General features: G+C 41.1%; 2 protein-coding genes across 3 annotated transcripts in view; one reads left to right on the top strand and one right to left on the bottom strand.

Annotated features, from left to right (window-relative positions):
* Positions 1 to 5,904, bottom strand: part of LOC119516907 (solute carrier family 4 member 1 adaptor protein) — a 39,809-nt gene extending 33,905 nt beyond the window's left edge. The window contains exons 1-5 of the mRNA XM_037813429.1: positions 5,088 to 5,904; positions 4,697 to 4,892; positions 3,105 to 3,227; positions 2,049 to 2,109; positions 1,553 to 1,692 (exon numbers count right to left, since the gene is read on the bottom strand). Of these exons, the coding sequence (XP_037669357.1) occupies positions 1,553 to 1,692; positions 2,049 to 2,109; positions 3,105 to 3,227; positions 4,697 to 4,892; positions 5,088 to 5,750 (1,183 nt within the window). The 5' untranslated portion in view covers positions 5,751 to 5,904. The remainder of the gene's footprint in view (positions 1 to 1,552; positions 1,693 to 2,048; positions 2,110 to 3,104; positions 3,228 to 4,696; positions 4,893 to 5,087) is intronic.
* A 1-nt stretch (position 5,905) lies between these two features.
* SUPT7L (SPT7 like, STAGA complex subunit gamma) lies at positions 5,906 to 15,709 on the top strand. Of its 2 annotated transcripts, XM_037813438.1 has the most exons (6): positions 5,906 to 6,337; positions 7,071 to 7,170; positions 7,803 to 8,415; positions 12,203 to 12,527; positions 13,522 to 13,759; positions 15,020 to 15,709. In XM_037813438.1, exons 3-6 carry the CDS (start codon positions 8,003 to 8,005, stop codon positions 15,280 to 15,282), a joined length of 1,239 nt encoding a protein of 412 aa, XP_037669366.1. In that variant the 5' UTR covers positions 5,906 to 6,337; positions 7,071 to 7,170; positions 7,803 to 8,002; the 3' UTR covers positions 15,283 to 15,709. The 2 variants fall into 2 exon arrangements, with proteins under 2 accessions (XP_037669366.1, XP_037669367.1); XM_037813439.1 differs by lacking the exon at positions 5,906 to 6,337 and having other exon boundaries at positions 6,415 to 7,170.
* Positions 15,710 to 17,959: the final 2,250 nt, after the last annotated feature.

Here is a 17,959-nt window from a genome sequence, read left to right as displayed (position 1 = left end):
CAACCTGCTCACAAGTGTTCAGAAGGTGAATAGATAGATGGATAGATGATGGGTGGATAGATGGAATCATGCAGCAGGGGGCACAAAATGAAGTTGGTGTATCCAGGTATCCATTGGCAGGGGAGGCATGAAGGTAGGGTTTGTATTATTTGTGAACTATCCTGTAATATTGAAATTATTTTAAAACAGAAAGTTTTAAAAAAAGAGTGGAGTTAGAATATTAATTTTCAGACACAGACAACTTATTAAGTTTACCTACTGTACAGTCTTTCTTAGGAATCCACTAGATGATATCTACCAAAACAAGAAAATAGACCAAGAAAGTGAAAAACATGGAATCCATTGGAGACTATCATTAGTCATGCATTCTACTCTTACACCAGCTTTTTAACCTGCTACAACTATTGAAGGATGTGCCCATCAAAACAAGGGAATAAACCAAGAAATATGAGAATAAGGGAATTGAGAAACACAAAATTCAACCCAGGAAAAAAGTAAAGGAAATTTGAGGAGTCCCAAGATAACAGTTCTGCATCAGCTCTAGAGAGCAATAAGACTGAAAACTCGGAATATAGTGTTCTCCAGGAGAAATGCCTAAAAAAAAATTCAGAATTGACAAATTATTTATGTGACTGACCCTGTGGAAAAACATACTGAGAGACTATTGAAAGATGTGGAATGAAAAAGAGGTACAAAGAAAACCAAACACATGGAGGAAAAAAATGCAATAATTAGCTTTAGGAAAAACAAAAAGAAATACAATGGCTCACTTATGACTAATATTTGCATAAACATAATAAAGTAAATACTAAATACTAATTTAACAGGTAGTCAACAGATAATGTCTAAAATTAATGACTCAAAATATGCATACTTTTACTATAAAAATAAGGGTATTTGTAACTACTTGCAAGAGTTGAAAGCTGTGGCCTTAAGGGAAGAGTAATGAGCAGGGCAGGGCTGGAAAAGCTGTGTTTTGTTGTAAGTCTTTTGGTTGTTTTAAACTATACATAATTAACTTCACAAAAATTAAAATTAATTTTAGAATAAATAAATATATAATCTAGACCTTATTAACAAGTTATGGAATAGCCAGAGAGGTTTTTTTTTTAATGGAGTAAATCTAACATCTTTATACGGAGTTCCACGATACATTCTCATGGAAAAAAAAAAGTAAGTCACAAAAGAATATAAGTTACATGATTGCATTTGTGTGTGTATGAGTGTTTGTTTTTTGTTAAAAGAACTAGTTCTATTTTTTTGTAAGTGTAAAATCTTGCATTTGGCTTTAATTTTTTGTATTAAATGCTCTTAAGATTTATTGAAATTAAAAAAAAAACTAGTTCTAAATATAAATATTTATACATGTATAGAATATGTCCAGAAAAATATAAACAATGGCTACTTCAGAGTACTGAGATAGGGAATTTTTTTGTATTCACTCCATAGAATTCTGAACAATTTGCATTTCCCCCCATAGGGAGGTTTTATTACTTTTTATGTTAAATTTTTTCTTCCTTTTTTAAAGAAAAAAGTGCTCCCATAGACTCACCTGCCTCTTGACGCAGCAATCCCAAAGTATCGAGGATCCGACAAGCTTCCAAAGAGCACTGGATCATTGCTTCCTTTTTCTTTCCAGAGTGAATGGCCTCAGCCACCAGTTGTTTTCCAGTTGAATCATCCACAGGTAACCTACATTGGTTTAGACGGATTTATAACAGCATGAAGCTCCAGTTCGCATTAAAATAATTAATATGTTGTGATAATAATCATTTTTATTTTTGAAATGCTCAGTTCACCATTTTCAGTCTCTCAATTCATTTTGTTCTATCCTGCCAAGGCTGAATGAACTTTAAATCTTTCATTCCACCTCTTTACTGTCCTCTCTCTTCCCCAATAACATAAGTGTTACTCAAATACCAAGGCCCAAATTCAGGAATACCCTAAGATTAAGACTTAATTTACTTCTCGGACTGTGGCTTACACCAAGAATTAATCCTGAAATTTGCCATTTTCCAGAAGTGAACATTAATGGGAAAAGAACATACCTCACCCGGCAAAGCCAAGTGCTGTGCCCCTGTTCATCAAATTCATATTCTAATTCTTCTCCTGTGGAAGGGAGAAATATATAAGAATTTTTAAAGGATCTGAAAATTAATAGGTAATACAAAGGAAAAAGGGAGCAAAGGTTAAATAATAACATCAAGCTCCTATACCAGACTGCATACCAGATTTCAAAGCTTTTTACTTCTCACCCCTAGAGATTACCATTTAATAACAAAATTAAGATGACTTTAAGGCAGAGAACAGAAAACACACATCAAAAAAATCAATTCTCAATTCAAAGTTTTGTCCACTGTATAAGTAGTTACAACCTTTTTATAAGTTATAGAATATTATCAGTTAAGTTCCTAACTGATCCCCAGACTTTTTCCCAAAGGTCCAAATTAAATGTTTATAACCAAAGGCAGCTTTTCCTTCAGTGTTTCTTAATGATTTTTAAAGTCCCAGGTGTAGATAGCAGATACCTGAAAAACTAGTGACCTATGACTGACCATAACTGTTTGCTTTAAAGATCCCACTAAACATACAACGTTAATGGGTATTCTAAATAATTGTCACAGGTGCCTGGTTTTTGGAAGCATAAATATTAAATAGGGAAGGTAACCAGTTCATTTGTCCATTCATACACACACACACACACACACACACACACACACAGTCTCACAAAGTATCTCAGTCAAAATCCATGTTAAGAATTACAAAAGATCAGGTGAGTTAGGAACCAAAATTTACAAGAAGTTGGTACAATTGTCCCATCACCAAAGTTTGGAATCTTCTGAGAAGAATGAGACAAGTCAGAAAAAAATTACTTCCTTTATTTTCTGAGATGGGAAGAAAGACTACCAAATTTGTTTTGTTTTGTTTTGTTTTTCACCATTTTCAAAAGACTCCTGAAGCAACTGATGATAAGGACAAGAAGTGAACAAAGAGGAAGGCTGATAAAATAGAGCATTTCTAAGTACAGAACTCATCCACAAGCTCTAGAAAACAACACTGCTGTGGATACATTTTACTGCTAGGGTCAGAATCTGTTTACATACCTTCTCGGTCAAAAAAACCCTGAAGAGCCTTTTTTGGATCCTTTATATAAAAGGCCTCCCTTTCCTGCTGGAACTCTAAGACAATGGGGTTCTCTTCTGCCTCATCTTCTACAGCATCTTCTCCTGCAGGAAATGGGAAAGAAAAAATAACCACACATAAAAAGAGCTGATCTGAATGACAGCCAGTATCATAACAGGCTGCATGACGATACAGTTATCAGTAATGAAAAGAAAGGTGTTTCAGAGAGAGAGATAGAGGGGAAAAAAAAAATCACAAAACCATCATTAATCTAGTTAGGAACATCTTCAGGTTTTCTAAATTGTTGACCAGTCAAAACTTGTTTTCATGGAACCTTAATTTTTTTTCCACCCTTATATTTTAGAAGCAAAATGATCTATCACATTGTCTGCAGGAAAAAATATGAAGCTCCTCTCAGGTGGCATCCTTGTTCTCTCACATCCAATATAATTTCCTAATATACCCCTATCTGCCAACTATACCCAGTCTACTCATCACTCCCTTAAAATCATCAATGCCTGCCCTGAATACAACTCTCATTGCTCAGCTTCATCAGGGCCACTTTTTCTTTGTTTTGAGGCCCAGCTCAAGACACTTCTGCTTATAAACTTATAGTTTCCCAAAAATCTAAGTCAGTGCTGTCCAGTAGAAACATAAATGGAAGCCAAATGTGAAATCTTAAATTTTCTGAGGGAAACATGAAAAAAAAGTTAAAAAGAAATAGGTGAAATCATTTCAACATATAATCAACATAAAAATATTATAAAACAAATATTTTCTTCGCATTAAGTCTCTGAAATTCAGTGTGCATTTTACACTTACAGCACACGTTGATTTGGACTAGCCACATTTCAAAAGCTCAATAAACACATGTAGCTAGTGGCTACCATATTGAACAGCGCAGCCCTCAGTGACTGCTCCCTTCTCTGAACCCTTATGTTAACATCCATGTGGTTTCTAACTTTTGCCTAGCATTTAGCACAAGTAATTTCATAATATTTATTCTGTCTTCCCAACTACATGTTAAGACCACCTTAACTACCTCATAAGGACTGAATATCCATCCCCTAAAATGTCTGGTGTTCACATGGTGTCTGATGTTAATGAACATTTAATCTATTCCCTTGGCTAAGAAGCCAGCTTTTCCTGACTGGATACTCAAAATTTCAGGATATTTGCACAAAATACAAAAAACTCAAGGGAATATCCTATATTGAATAAAGTTCCATTTTATCTGACTGAATGTTGTTCCACCCTCACCAGTGATAATTATATAGCACAAAGTCAGAGCTTAGTATATTCTTAATGGTAAAATAGAAAATTAATTGTAGACAGAGGAAAAGTTCTGAACAAGGCAGTGCACTGTAAAACACATCATTAGAAATCTGAAGACATGGGTTCTAATTCATATTTTTGCCAATAATTCACCTTTCTGACAATAGAAAAACTAAACTCTCTGAGTTTTAGTTACCTTGTGTGCAAAATTTTTTTAACGATGCCACCTACCTGCCCTATCGCAAAGTCATGAAAAGCTATATGATCAAAAACATTTAAGAGTGCCATAAATTCTTACCCATTCCCCAGGAGCAACCCATTTCATCATCTTGACTACTAGTATTTGTCTTCCTTTCGCTGGTATCCATTTCCTCTTCTTCATCTGAGTCTTCACCTAACATCTTCTTCTCCAACCTCATTTGTTGCTGCTTGCGCAATTCCTTCAACTGCGTTACGGTCAACTCGGACTCGGCTTCTCGGTCTTCCTCTGGTCCCTGAGGAACCAAGCGAGAGAATTCTTTTAGTGTTCAGCACTGTGGAAGTCACTTGCAGAAATAAAATACGGCGATCTTTACAAAGGTCTGGAGATGAAGCGAGAGATTCCTTCGCTTTTGAAACAGCTGACGCGAAAAATCTCCCTCCCGTCTTGGTGCGCTCCTGAGATTTCGATTCTACATTTTTCTACTTACCTGCAGAATAAAGAGCCGGGTGCTGCCTCCAAAGCGAAGAACATGCCCAACGTGGACCCGACAGTAAGTGCGGGGTGGAATGCGGGTTTTGTTGAGAAAAGTGCCATGGGTGCTTCCCAGATCGTAGAGATAAAAGCCGGGCCCGTGGCCATCGCACTCTCCGTCCAGGCCGGACGCCCTGTGCTGCAGCACGGCGTGGTACCGAGACACCGAAGGATGCTCCAGGCACACGTCGCAGCTTAACAGCCGCCCGAAAAGGCAGCGACTCGTTCCTTTCAAGCTCCGGGTGCCTAGGATGGCACCGCCCTTCAGAGTCTCTAAGCTGTAAGGGGCCGTGGCCGGGCTGCCCCACGGAGGCTCCTGGTATGGGGGAGCCCGGGCCGGGCCTGCGGAGGAAGAGGCCACTGTGGGGGGACGCGGCTGCTCCTCTTGTGGTCCCCTCATCTCCCCGCTTTCCGGCCTGGCCGGCGGGACGTCGGACTCCGGGGAATCAGGATCCTGCAGCGCCGTGGGCCTTTCCTTCTTCACCTCCTCAGGGTTTGGGGGACTGGTGGCCGGGTCCTTCCCCCGTCCCGCTGGGGGCATCGGCAGAGCTGGCTTCTTGAAGTCGTCATTGGGTTCTTGCGAAGTCGGAGGCTCAGACTGAGAAGGGAAGTCAGCCATCCTGGACCCCGTCCAGTCTCGAAAGCTGTTCCTGGGAAACCTCACCCTTCTGTCCCTGCGTTCCTCTGCACGTCTCGCTCTCCCTGGTCTCCAGAAGCTTCTCTGGATAGAGATAGTGGGGCTGATCCTTCGTGACCGAGAGCGTTGTGAAACAGTGCGGTACCATCGGGACGGTCAGAATAAGAGAAAAACAGAAAAAGGCAGCTGGCCGCTGTGCCGAGTGGGGACCTTTTTAGAAGTTGCAACAGGATTGTGATAACTTCCTGTGGCCTAGCCTGCCAGAGAAGAAGCGCTTCCGGCAGCCTAGGACTACTAATTTATAAACCTGTCTATCCAGTCTTACGCGACCCTTGACGCAGGCCTCGGAGTCAGACAGACCCCAGCCCTGCTCCCCGAGGCGGCTGTGAACAGACGCCTCCTGGCCTCGGCCAGGTCCAGCCTCCCCGTCTCCGGGTTCTTCCGAGTATTGGGCCACCTCAGGACTCTGTGATTGGCGCCTGATGCTCAGACCCAGGAGCCCCGCGGAGGGACTCGGAATCTCTGGGCTCGGTGCCTGCCCTTCGCCTGCCTCTGGCTCTCACGGTGAAGTAAGGAAGGAGGGCGATATTTTCTGTTCATTCATTTTTCGTTCATTCATTTATTCTTTCATTCGTTTACTCTTTCTGTAACTAATTATTGAGACAGCATAGTTTTGTGGTTAAAGTGTGGACTCTGGAGCCCGGCTTGATATCCTCCTCGGCCACTTGCGACATTGGGCAAGTTTCTTAACTTCTCTGCGACTCAGTTTCCACATCTGAACAATGGTGATAATAGTAGCATTTACCTCATAGGATTGTTGGGAGAAATAATTAATGAAGGCAAAATCTGGCACATCGTAAGCACTCAAAAAAAAAAAAAAAATGCCAGCAATTATTGTGTGCCAGACACTATACAAGATCATGACTGTAAAGGGTAGATGGGAGAACAAAATGGATTGAGATAAGTCTTGGTTAAAATCCAGGTATAAATCCTGTGCTGAAGACATGCATAATACTGATATATAATGAAGGGAGATGTACTGGAGAAGTGATAAAGGATAACTTAAGCTGTACTTAAGAATGAATACAAGTCTGTGAAGGATATGAGGGGTGGCAGAGTGTTTCTTGCAGAAGGCTTTGCTTAAAGAGTCAACTGTAGAAGTGTATGCCATTCTCAAGAAGCTGAGTATACAATGTTGTTAGAACTAAGGTCATTTCCGTCAGGAATCTCCTCCTAACTGTCTCTAAAACAGTACTTCACATACTTGAAATGTTCTTTTTATGTTTTTCTCCCTCACCTCAGGACAAGGATCTCACATTATTGGTCTCTGTCTCCCCACATAATAGCATTTGGTAAATGTTTGTTGAACTTGAGGAGATATATGGAAGATGAATCTGGAAAGGTGAGTTAAAACCACATTGTGCATTTTGTTGAATGATAGACCAAAGAATTGTGATTGATTTTTTCCAATAGACAATGGGAAGCCATTAAATCTGAGTTTTAAAAAGTTAAGCCTAGCAGCAGTGGGGAGAATAGATTAGTCACAACAACAGACTGAGGAAGAGATACTAGTTAGGAGGCTACAGAAATCTCTTGTATTCTTCTTTAATGTATGTCAAAAGTTGAAAGCATGAGACCATTTGGATCAGTGGTATGTAAAATTTTCCACCAGGACCAGTTAAAACATTCCCATGCCTGAAATGTACAGAATAAGAACCATCTCTTCCTGTCTTTAACTTTATTCCCCTTTCTCCCACTGTTCCAGGACAAATGTGTCAAGAAACTCATTCAGTAATACTCCAGGCTTCATGTTTAAGCATCATCCTTATAAATTGTTCAGGATTGGGCATGATGGTAGTTTTAGTAATGAGTTAGTGAGGTGAGATGAAAACATGTGGGCACTAGAGCCCCAGATACCATTCTACTATTAGTCTACTATTGACCCAGATTCTACCTTGTGGTCCAGTAAAGTAGGAATAATGTGTGATTGTGATGACCAGTATCTAACAATTATATTTCTTTTAACTTCTTCAGGGAGAACATCTTTGGTCCTACAATTTTGTTGATACTGATATTTTTCTAAGTTGTCTTGAAGAGCCTGCTTTTTATGTAAACAGCTGACTAGACCTCATATTTTTCACTCCATAAGCCTAAAACCTACAGTTGCCAGAGATTTTTAAACGGTACTTTTGAATATATCCTTAATCTGAGAGCTCTTCCATTCTTATTCCAAAATGTTGAGATACTGGGGAGAGATACCAATCTCATCAAGCCAGACCAATAGAAGTTCTTTTGATTTGCTCCCACGAGAGTTCCGTCTTGTGGAAGTTCACGACCCACCACTGCACCAGCCCTCAGCCAATAAGCCCAGGCCCCCCACTATGCTGGACATCCCCTCCGAGCCATGTAGCCTCACCATCCATACTATTCAGCTGATCCAGCACAACAGACGGTTGCGCAGCCTCATTGCCACAGCTCAGGCCCAGAATCAGCAGCAGGCAGAAGGTGTAAAGACTGAAGAGAGTGAACCTCTTCCTTCGTGCCCTGGGTCACCTCCTCTCCCTGATGACCTCTTACCTTTAGATTGCAAGAATCCCAATACACCGTTCCAGATCCGGCACAGTGACCCGGAGAGTAACTTTTATCGGTAAGGCAAAGCTTTGCTGTATCCTACTTTTTCAAATAATCCTCCCAACAACCATGTGAAGCATGTTGTAATATTTTCATTTTCCACATGAGGAAACTGAGGATAAGAGATGGTAATTGACCTGGCCAAGGCTGCTCAGGTAATTAGTGGGAAGTCCAAGACTTGAACCCCGATCTTCGGAATCCAGAGTCTGTATTTTCTTATATTTGATGCAACAAATATTTATTGACTGCCTACTGTATGCTAAGCACTCTCCTAGAACCAGGGTAACAGTGGTATGTGAAACAGGCCATGGCCTCATGGCCCTTAGAGTCTAGTCTTTCTACTTGTTTTGGTATTAGGAATCCACAAGTTCTATACTAGAATTTGTAAATTGTGTTTTCGTTTTGATAACACAGTCTAAAATAATAGTAATATACAACTATCCCTGATCCTGGCGACTCAAAATCTGGTCCAAGAACAGCAGCATCAGCATCACCTGGGAACTTGTGGGAACTGCAGAATCTCAAGTCCTTCCCAGACCTGCTGAATCAGATTCTAAATTTTAACAAGATTGCCAGGAGATTCATATACTAAGTTTGAGAAGCTCTACTCCAGATCCTCTCAATGATGCCTTATAACTTAGTGTTACTACTAGAGCTCAGTGTGTAAGTTTGTATTTGGTGTTAAAGAATTACTTATTTTCATTTTGAAACCTTCCAAACCTACGGAATAGTTTAAATAATAGTACATGAACACCCAAATATCCTTCACCTGGATTCACCAATTGTTAACATTTTGCCATATTTATTTCTTTCACATACGTATGTAATGTTTATGTGCATGAATACCCACACATACACACACATATATACAGACATACTTATAAACACACATGCATACACACTTTTTATCTGGATCTTTTTAAATAGATTGCAGACATTATGACATTTCACCCCTAAATTCTTCAGCACACATTCCTAAGAATGTAGAAAAGTTTCTACATAAACAAGATTCCATTATCACACCAAAGAAAATGAACATTAATTCAATAATATCATATAAGCCCATATTCAAATTTCTCTAATTGTCCTCCAAATATCTTTTATAAATATTTTTTCCCCAATCCAGGATCTAATAAAGGTTAATGCATTGCATTAGGTTGTCATGCCTCTTTAGTGTCTTCTAAACTAAAACAGCTCCCTCTTTTTTTTCTTTTTTTTTTAATTCAATTTTTTTGAGATATATTCACAAACCATACAATCATCCACAGTGCACAGTCAGCTGTTCACAGTACCATGATATAGTTGTGCATTCGTCACCACAATCAATTCTCAAACATCTTCATCACCACACAAAAAAAGAATAAGAATAAAAATTAAAGAAAAAAGAACACTGAAAACATCCCATAGCCCCCATCCCTCCCCACTGTTCACCTACTTCCTGTCCCCACCCCTCCAATCATCTGTCCACACACTGGACAAAGGGAGTGGGAACCACGAGGCATTCACAATTACACAGTCACAAAGCACAAGCTACTTAGCTATACAATTGTCTTTAAGAATCAAGGCCACCGGATGCAGCTCACCAGTTTCAGGTATTTCCCTCCAACCATTCCAATACACTAAAAACTAAAACAGGATATCTATGTAATGAACAAGAATAACCTCCAGAATGACCCCCCAACTCCACTTGAAACCTCTCAGCCACTGAAACTCTGTTTTGCCTCATTTTTTCTCCCCTCTTTGGTGCAAGAAGGCTTTTTCAGTCCCACGATGCCGGGGCCAAGCTCATCCCCACAAGTCATGTCCCACATTGCCAGGGAGATCCACACCCCAGGAGTCATGTCCCATGAGCAGGGAAGGCAGTGAGTTTACCTGCCGAGTTGGCCAGGATAGAGAGGCCACATCCGAACAACGAAAGAGGATCTCTGGGGTTGACCCTCAGGCACAATTCTAAGTAGGCTTAGCCTCTCCCTTGCAGCAACAAACTTCACAAGGGCAAGCTCCAAGATTGAGGGCTTGGCCTTCCAATTTAGCTCCCTCTATTTAAAAATATATATTAATTTTTTTCAAAGTTCAGGTCACTTATCTTGTTGAGTGTCCCACTTGTTGGGGTTACTGATTATTTCCTCAATATTAGATTCAGGTTAAATATTTTTTTGGCAAGAATACTACATTAGGGATACTGTGTATCACTTATTGGTCTGCCCTGTTAATTAAAGAGTTAATATTTTAATCATCCCATACTAATAAGAGAAAAGAGAAATAGAGTTAATACGAAAGGGTTGCAGTTGGGCAAGACGAAGGCCAAATGATGTCAAGGTGCATTGTATAATCAAAGGTTTTGAAGTTGTTGGAATAGAGCGAAGGGGAGGGATATGGCACATGCTAGCATAGAGATGCCCAACTCAGAAAACTCGCCATCAGTAGCATATTCAGTACCAAATTTACATTTTGAGGGCAATTTACTTTCAACAAAATCATATTGTCCATCATATTAAATTGATGCTGTGAATTAGAGTTCTGTAGTTTTATGTCTAATTTTAAATTTTATGTAAGTCCATCAAAAGTTTATACCTAGTTTTGTTTTATATTTATTTGAGGAACTTTATAACAACAGTAGTTTACGTCAGCTATGGGAGTGCCGAAAGAATTATTTTCTTTTGAAAGAGGTCCATTTAGTATGCAAGTGAAGCAGTACCAGTTTAGCTCACTGTGTTTAGTAGGCATTTCTGAGGCCTTTAACCTTTGGCTCAAGGAGACTGGACATAGGAAATGAAAAATTACTTGGCAATTGAATGTCTTATTTTCCAATGATTATGTGAATTATAATAGTTGCTGCTGAACAGGTAATATTAAAGTGTGTGGCTAGCTCCTTGGGCAGTCTTGTACAGTGCGTGGTGACCAAGGGAAAAGTGATTTTCTGTGCTGTATTTTATTTTTATTTATTTGCTTCCTTTAGCTGGGGAGAAGTAGAGGACAGATAGGAATTTTCAGGAGGCAAGTAAATTATTGGAAACTTTTTAAAAGTTATTTTTAGGACATCAGACAACTTTTTGAAATCTTGGCTTGGAAGGATTTGGATTTCTACAGTAGTCATTAGGGGCAAATGTTGTGTTATAAACAACATGGGATCTGGAGTAGGAAGCTCCACCGCTTATTAGTAATACCTAAACAGCTTTTGACAGGTCAGCCCCTCTGAACCTCAATCTCTTCACCTGCCAAATAGGAATAATAATATGGACCCTACCCATTTCACATCATAGAAACGTTGAAATGCTTTGTAAGCGTGATATGTTTTATATTGCTTTTTTAAAATTGAGCCACTTTCCCAGTTAAAAAAAAAAAATCATCCCTTTTAGTTATATGAAGAATCTCCTAACTGGGACTGTGAATTTCTGAAAGTCCATATATTGTCCAGCATGTGAGGAAACAATGTGGTGGTGAATTAATTAGAGCACCATTGAGCAGTATCTGAGCTATATGGTTAAAATTAATCTGACCCTAAAAGTGATCAAATTGAGCAGTTGGTACAAGGCGTGATAGGGACACTTCCTTTCACTGAATACCCTTTTGTACTGGTTAAACTTCTTTATTATCTGCGCCTGTTCAAAGCTTCTGCATTTGAAGAGCTCAGAGAGATGACCTTGGCTTGCTGAGACATGCCCTGACAGCAGCAGGGGAAACCAGGCTATGTAACCTGGATAGAATTTCCCTGGTTCGACTAGAATTGTAAAATTCCTAGGGAGACAGGACAGGTCACCCCTTTGTGACAGCACTAATACAGTGCCGTATCTCACTTTCAGTGGGAAAGGAGAACCTGTGACCGAGCTCAGCTGGCACTCCTGTCGGCAGCTCCTCTACCAGGCGGTGGCCACAATCCTGGCCCATGCAGGCTTTGACTGTGCTAATGAAAGCGTCCTGGAGACTCTGACTGATGTGGCACATGAGTATTGCCTTAAGTTCACCAAGTTGCTGCGCTTTGCTGTGGACCGGGAGGCCCGACTGGGACAGACTCCGTTCCCCGATGTCATGGAACAGGTCTTCCATGAAGTGGGCATTGGCAGTGTGCTCTCTCTCCAGAAGTTCTGGCAGCACCGCATCAAGGACTACCACAGTTACATGCTACAGGTGAGGTGATCCTGTGGAGAAGTGGGCAAGGTTGTCCAATCTAAGGGTTCTTGGCAGGATCCCACAAAACTTGCCCTCAAGAGCAGAGCACAGGGTCTTGGAACAAAGTAGACTAAACCTACTTTTTCTTATGACCCTAGTTGTGTTCCATTGGGCCTGTTCACTGACCTGGCCAGCCCACAAGGGTCTCGTTTGGTCAACGAATGGCCCCATTCATTGATATTTCTTCCTCTGGAAGAAATTGTAGACGGGTATATGGAGTCTGAGAGAATGTGGTTAGTTAGCATGCTTTTATTCAACAAGTATTTATTGACTGCTTGTTGTGAGTCAGGCACTGTGGGATAGAGAGTTAATAAACCAAATTCCTAGAGCTTGTATTCTTGTTGAGGGGGAAACAAAAAAGTAAACAAATAATGATCAGAAATTTCAGATAGTGTTAAGTGCTATGGGGAAAAAAACAGTGAGGTGTGATATTGCTTGGAGGGGGAAGTGGGCACCATGATTGGTTGGATCTTGACTGTGAACCAAAAATATCTAATGTCCTTAACCTTTGGCCTTAAGTCATTTGATCACTGTTTTGGTTTCACCAAATCTAAAATGTGATTAGGATTTTTTAACACCCAACCAAAAAAATATTAAGTGATCCAGATTGCCCACACTGCCATTATACACGTAGGGTGGATATATCAAGCACTAGTTCTACAGCCAAAAATGTGGTCTTTTGTCCAAGTTCCAATTTATCTTTAATACAGTCTAACTTTATTTTTCACCTTTTTTATCAGTGACATATAAACTCTCTGCCAAACTTTCTTTATATATCTCTAGCACTTACAAACACAATACCTTTAACAAATTCCTTCCATTTACAGTGGATGTTTTAAAACTCAGAATTCAGTTATTCACATTCTATTGGTTTTTCCATGGGATGTGGCAAGCTGACTTTGCAACTTGCTTTTAACATTTCCTTGAAAAATTGACCCTTCCTTGCCAACAGATCAGTAAGCAACTCTCTGAGGAGTATGAAAGGATTGTCAATCCTGAGAAGGCCACAGAGGACACTAAACCTGTAAAGATCAAGGAGGAACCTGTGAGTGACATCACCTTCCCTGTCAGTGAGGAACTGGAGGCAGACCTTGCTTCAGGAGACCAGTCCCTGCCCATGGGGGTCCTCGGGGCTCACACTGAGCGCTTCCCATCCAACCTGGAGGTTGAAGCTTCACCACAGGCTTCAAGTAAGAGAAATCAGCTTACTTTGATTCTGGGAGAGTTGCTGATCTCAGTACTCTTTTGCTTTTTGGAATCAGGTTCTCAAGGTGGGAGAACAAAAGTGGGAGTGGGCAGGAGAATGGAAAGTTCTAAAAAATACATACCTTTGTGGATTTAAAGATACCAACATTCTTCTCTTTGTAGTTAGTGGAAGAATAGACTAGCACAGCTTTACAGGCATTCTTCAAAATAATTCCTGTTAGGATATAGATGCAATCTCTGTTAACCTGTTAATTATCAGGGTTGATTCAGCTGGTCCAGCTGGTTGAATAGATATCCCCTTCTTCCCTTAGTATTCTGTATTGGTCTTTCCTAATACTTGTATTTAATAAGACAACTGCTGATAGATGGAGCTCAAGGATTTTGAGTAGTGGGGCTTCCTTGCTAGAGTACTCCCACAAATTAGGGATCAAAGGGATTGAAATAAGACTACCTAGTTAGAGGCAGCTGTGCTCTTTCTTCTAGATAGACTTTGTGATTACCTTAGGAATCAGAACAATTGGTTATTTGAGTCAAATTTCAAATTAGTCTAGGCACTCAGTTGTTTACAAATATAAATTGTCATTTTATTGATGCAAAAATGATGCAAATAGCAAATCCTCAAGCATGGTCTAAATGGAATCAGGCCATACTTTAATAAGTATTGAGCAGACAGCCTTTCACCATGGAAGAAATAATAATCACAGCAGAATAACGTTGCTGGAATACATAGAGATAGGAGGTCCAAAGAGAAGTTGTTGCACACTCAGGTGCCACGTCTCTTTTTGGTCAGGAAACCGCTGCTGGTATTTATGTAGTGGTCGTTAACCTTTCATAATGTGAGAGGGAGGACCAGAGATTGAAACAAAAGACAGGAAAACAAGACAGCCCCATAAAGGACAGAAGGAAAGACTGGCAAACTAAACAACTGGACAAGATCCAGAGGCTGTGTCTGCCTTTGAGCTTGGAGATGGAATCTTTCTACCTGCATAGTTTGACTTTCCTGGTTCGGGGATTATGGGGGTGGGTGAGGTGGAGGAAGAAAGTAGAACGGAAGATATTCCAAGTTGGTTAACTTTTTGATGATAAAGCAGAGAATAGCAACTATATTCTCCAGCCATGTACCAGGGCTCAGAATGCAAACTGAACCCAAAGGATACCAGTCTGTCCTGGGTGGTATATTCACTCTACTTTGTTCTACCTTTGTCTTACCATTAGGTATATGTTCTTATTCCTTCTGTTTCTAGGTGCAGAGGTAAATGCTTCCCCTCTTTGGAACCTGGCCCATGTGAAAATGGAGCCTCAAGAGAATGAAGAAGGAAATGTCTCCGGGCACGGGGTGCTGGACAGTGATGTCTTCGAGGAGCCCATGTCAGGCATGAGTGAAGCTGGAGTCCCCCAGAGCCCGGAAGACTCAGACAGCAGCTATGGTTCCCACTCCACTGATAGCCTCATGGGCTCCTCCCCTGTCTTCAATCAGCGCTGCAAAAAGAGGTTGAGGAAAATATGAAAGGAGAAGAGGGAGACTTTCTGTCCAAACCTTGAAAGACCCAATAGAAAATCTTGATGTATTAGACTTTGTTTCTGTAGATGGTGATTTTGATTCTTTTATCCTTAAACACAGGGAATTTTTCTGATTTCAGTGGATCTGGATTGAACCAAATAAGGTTGTATTTTACTTTTGCATCCAGGTTTTGTAGTTTTCCAGAACCAAGCCACATTTCACAGACAAAATGTGATGCTAGGATGGTAATCAGACCAAAGCCCCATCCCCAACTCTTGTCTTTACTATGTAACTAGACAAGTTACTTCTCTAGAGCCATTTCCCTTGCAAAACTGAGAAGAAGCATACCTGCTTTGACCTACTTCCCAGAGATGTGAACACTGAGATGTTTGCTAAACTTCAAAGCTGTGCTTGAATACATGTTATATATATATTTTTTTCATTTAACTTGCTTTATTTTTAGTTTAAGTAATTGGGAATCCAGTAATAATACCTAAAAGAAAAGAGCTAAACACTACATAACTTGTCTATCAGTAGTCTTTAACTGTTCTTGATGCCTATGAAGAATCTCTTAGAAAATCAGAGGTCTGTGGTGACAGCTTTTTAGCTTCTTCAGACAGCCCTCTCCACTCTCGTTTCTCATCCACCTATTCTCTTCTTCCTTCTGGGCTCACTCCCTTTATCCTTAACCTCTTTGCCTTTCTTTTCTTATTTCTACTGACTCAGACTGTTTACTTTTTTATATTTTCCCCATGCACATTTCTTCCATTGTTTCTTTCACTTTTGTCCTTGTGAGGGAAGCAACAGGACCTGTCCAAGAACAGGCTTCTCCTTTGTTGCTTCTGCTTGGCCACACTGTGCTTCTGCTGCTGGGTGGGCAACCTTTTAAAGGTTAACCTTTCTCCTTTACGTCAGAATCTCAACACCTCCATGCGGTCGCAGTTGACTCGTCTGGGGGGGGGAGGTGGCGGCCGGTTACCAAATCCTAGGCTCTCAGGATTGCTTGGAGGGTACCGGCGGCGGGGGCTCTTTCCCGGAGGCGAGGGCGAGGCGGGGGACTGGGCCCGGTCCCCGGCGTAGGCGTGCAAAGTATGGAGGGCGGCGAGAAAGGAACAAGCGGGACACGGTTCTTTCAGGGTGAAGAAGCCAAGAGAGTTTATTAGGGGAGAGTACAAGCTTGTATCGGGCGTTTAGAGGGCGGGGTAGCTGTAGAGGTTAAAGGCTTGGATTGGTTCTGAGAGGGCGCGGAGGTTGATTGAAAAGGGGCGAGAGTTGCTCCGGTAACGGTGTCTGGCAACAATGTATGCGCACTGGTGGTAATGGGAGTTGCACTGGCAACGGGGAGTGTCCGGGCAAGATAAGGGGGTGGGGAAAAGGCGGTTCCCTCCGGCAAGCCTCCCCTAACAGTGTTATTTTGGGTGAGGAAATGGGGCCTGCCTCCGGCCTCACTTTCTCAGGCCCGGGGGGCTGCGGAGGGCGCTGTCACCCGTGCCCACCACCCTCCCCAGGGGCTGATCAGGTCCCCCAGCCCAGGCCCGCCAAGTTGAAGCACGTAATCAGTGTCCCGCACCTCCACTGTTGTTACTCATCAGTCCCAGTGCCTGCACTGCCTGCCACCTGAGCCTCCATAAATGTGTATTAAGTAGTAAACGACACAGCACTATGGTAATTAGGGATATTTAGCAAATGTGTACTTTATCCTTGATAATGGATAGCAGCATGTTAAATACTGCTTAGGTTTGGTTTTCTGAGGCAGAATACAAAGTCTTGGGGTATTTAGACTACTCCTTTAATAGAGACCAAAAGCCAAATTAGCTTCAATTAGCATACAACTGGGTACCTTAAATGTTCCAGGCATTGTGAATAAAGATGTGATAGCAACAAAATGAAGTTATAATTTAAACAGTTAACAGCTGATTTATAAATTCACTAATTAGGCCATATTACATCCTTAGCACACTTATCTAAACCCTTCCTGCCCCAGCCTTAGCTTCTTCACCCTCCCTTGTTTATTAATGAAGGTGGCTATCAGGCAGTCAGTTTCAATGAAGTAGCCATCTGAGTATGTATTCATTTGGCAAGCATTTACTGAGTCCCCGCTACGTGCTAGGCCCTAAGAGATACAAAGATGATCAAGACTTAGTCCCTGCCCTTATAGAGCTTATAGCATATGGGAGGAAAAAAAAAGTATGTTCCAAGTTTTGTCTTGTTTTGCAAATGATGTCCTCTTGAACAAGTTCAAATAATTAGACCAGTAGTTCCCACTAGGTGTAGAATACTTCATGGTAAGTTCTCGGTACCTCAATACTCTAGGAAAAGGATTGGTACCTGAGATTCACTTTGCCTAGAATTATGACAGAAGCTGTTCTGAGTTGGAGCAGTGGTTCTCAAACTTGGCATGCATGAGAATCACCTGGAGGGTTTACTAAAACAGATTGCTGGGCCCCACCCCCAGATTTCTGATTTAGTAGGTCTAGAGTGGGGCCTGGAAACCTGCATCTCTAACAAGTTCCCAGGAGATGCTGATGCTTCTGCTCCAGGGAATACACTCTGAGACCCACTGAGTTGGTAAAGCAGAGGCAAAGATCTCTGAGAGAATATATTAAAATGAAGAATGTGGAGGCAAGGAAGACTCTTCCCTCAGCTGTAAAGTCTGGAAAGTACACCTGAGCCAAATCCATGG

This window comes from Choloepus didactylus, chromosome 20, assembly GCF_015220235.1.
Source record: "Choloepus didactylus isolate mChoDid1 chromosome 20, mChoDid1.pri, whole genome shotgun sequence".
In the NCBI taxonomy this organism is placed as follows: domain Eukaryota; kingdom Metazoa; phylum Chordata; class Mammalia; order Pilosa; family Megalonychidae; genus Choloepus; species Choloepus didactylus.
The sequence above is the reverse complement of the archived record's forward strand: the minus strand, read 5'-3'. Positions and strand labels throughout refer to the sequence as shown.

Coding starts and splice junctions, on each gene's coding strand:
- SUPT7L (XM_037813438.1), top strand. CDS start 8,003: ATGTTGAGATACTGGGGAGAGATACCAATCTCATCAAGCCAGACCAAT. Junction 8,416..12,202: donor CCGGAGAGTAACTTTTATCG/GTAAGGCAAAGC, acceptor TCTCACTTTCAG/TGGGAAAGGAGAACCTGTGA. Junction 13,760..15,019: donor AGCTTCACCACAGGCTTCAA/GTAAGAGAAATC, acceptor TTCTGTTTCTAG/GTGCAGAGGTAAATGCTTCC.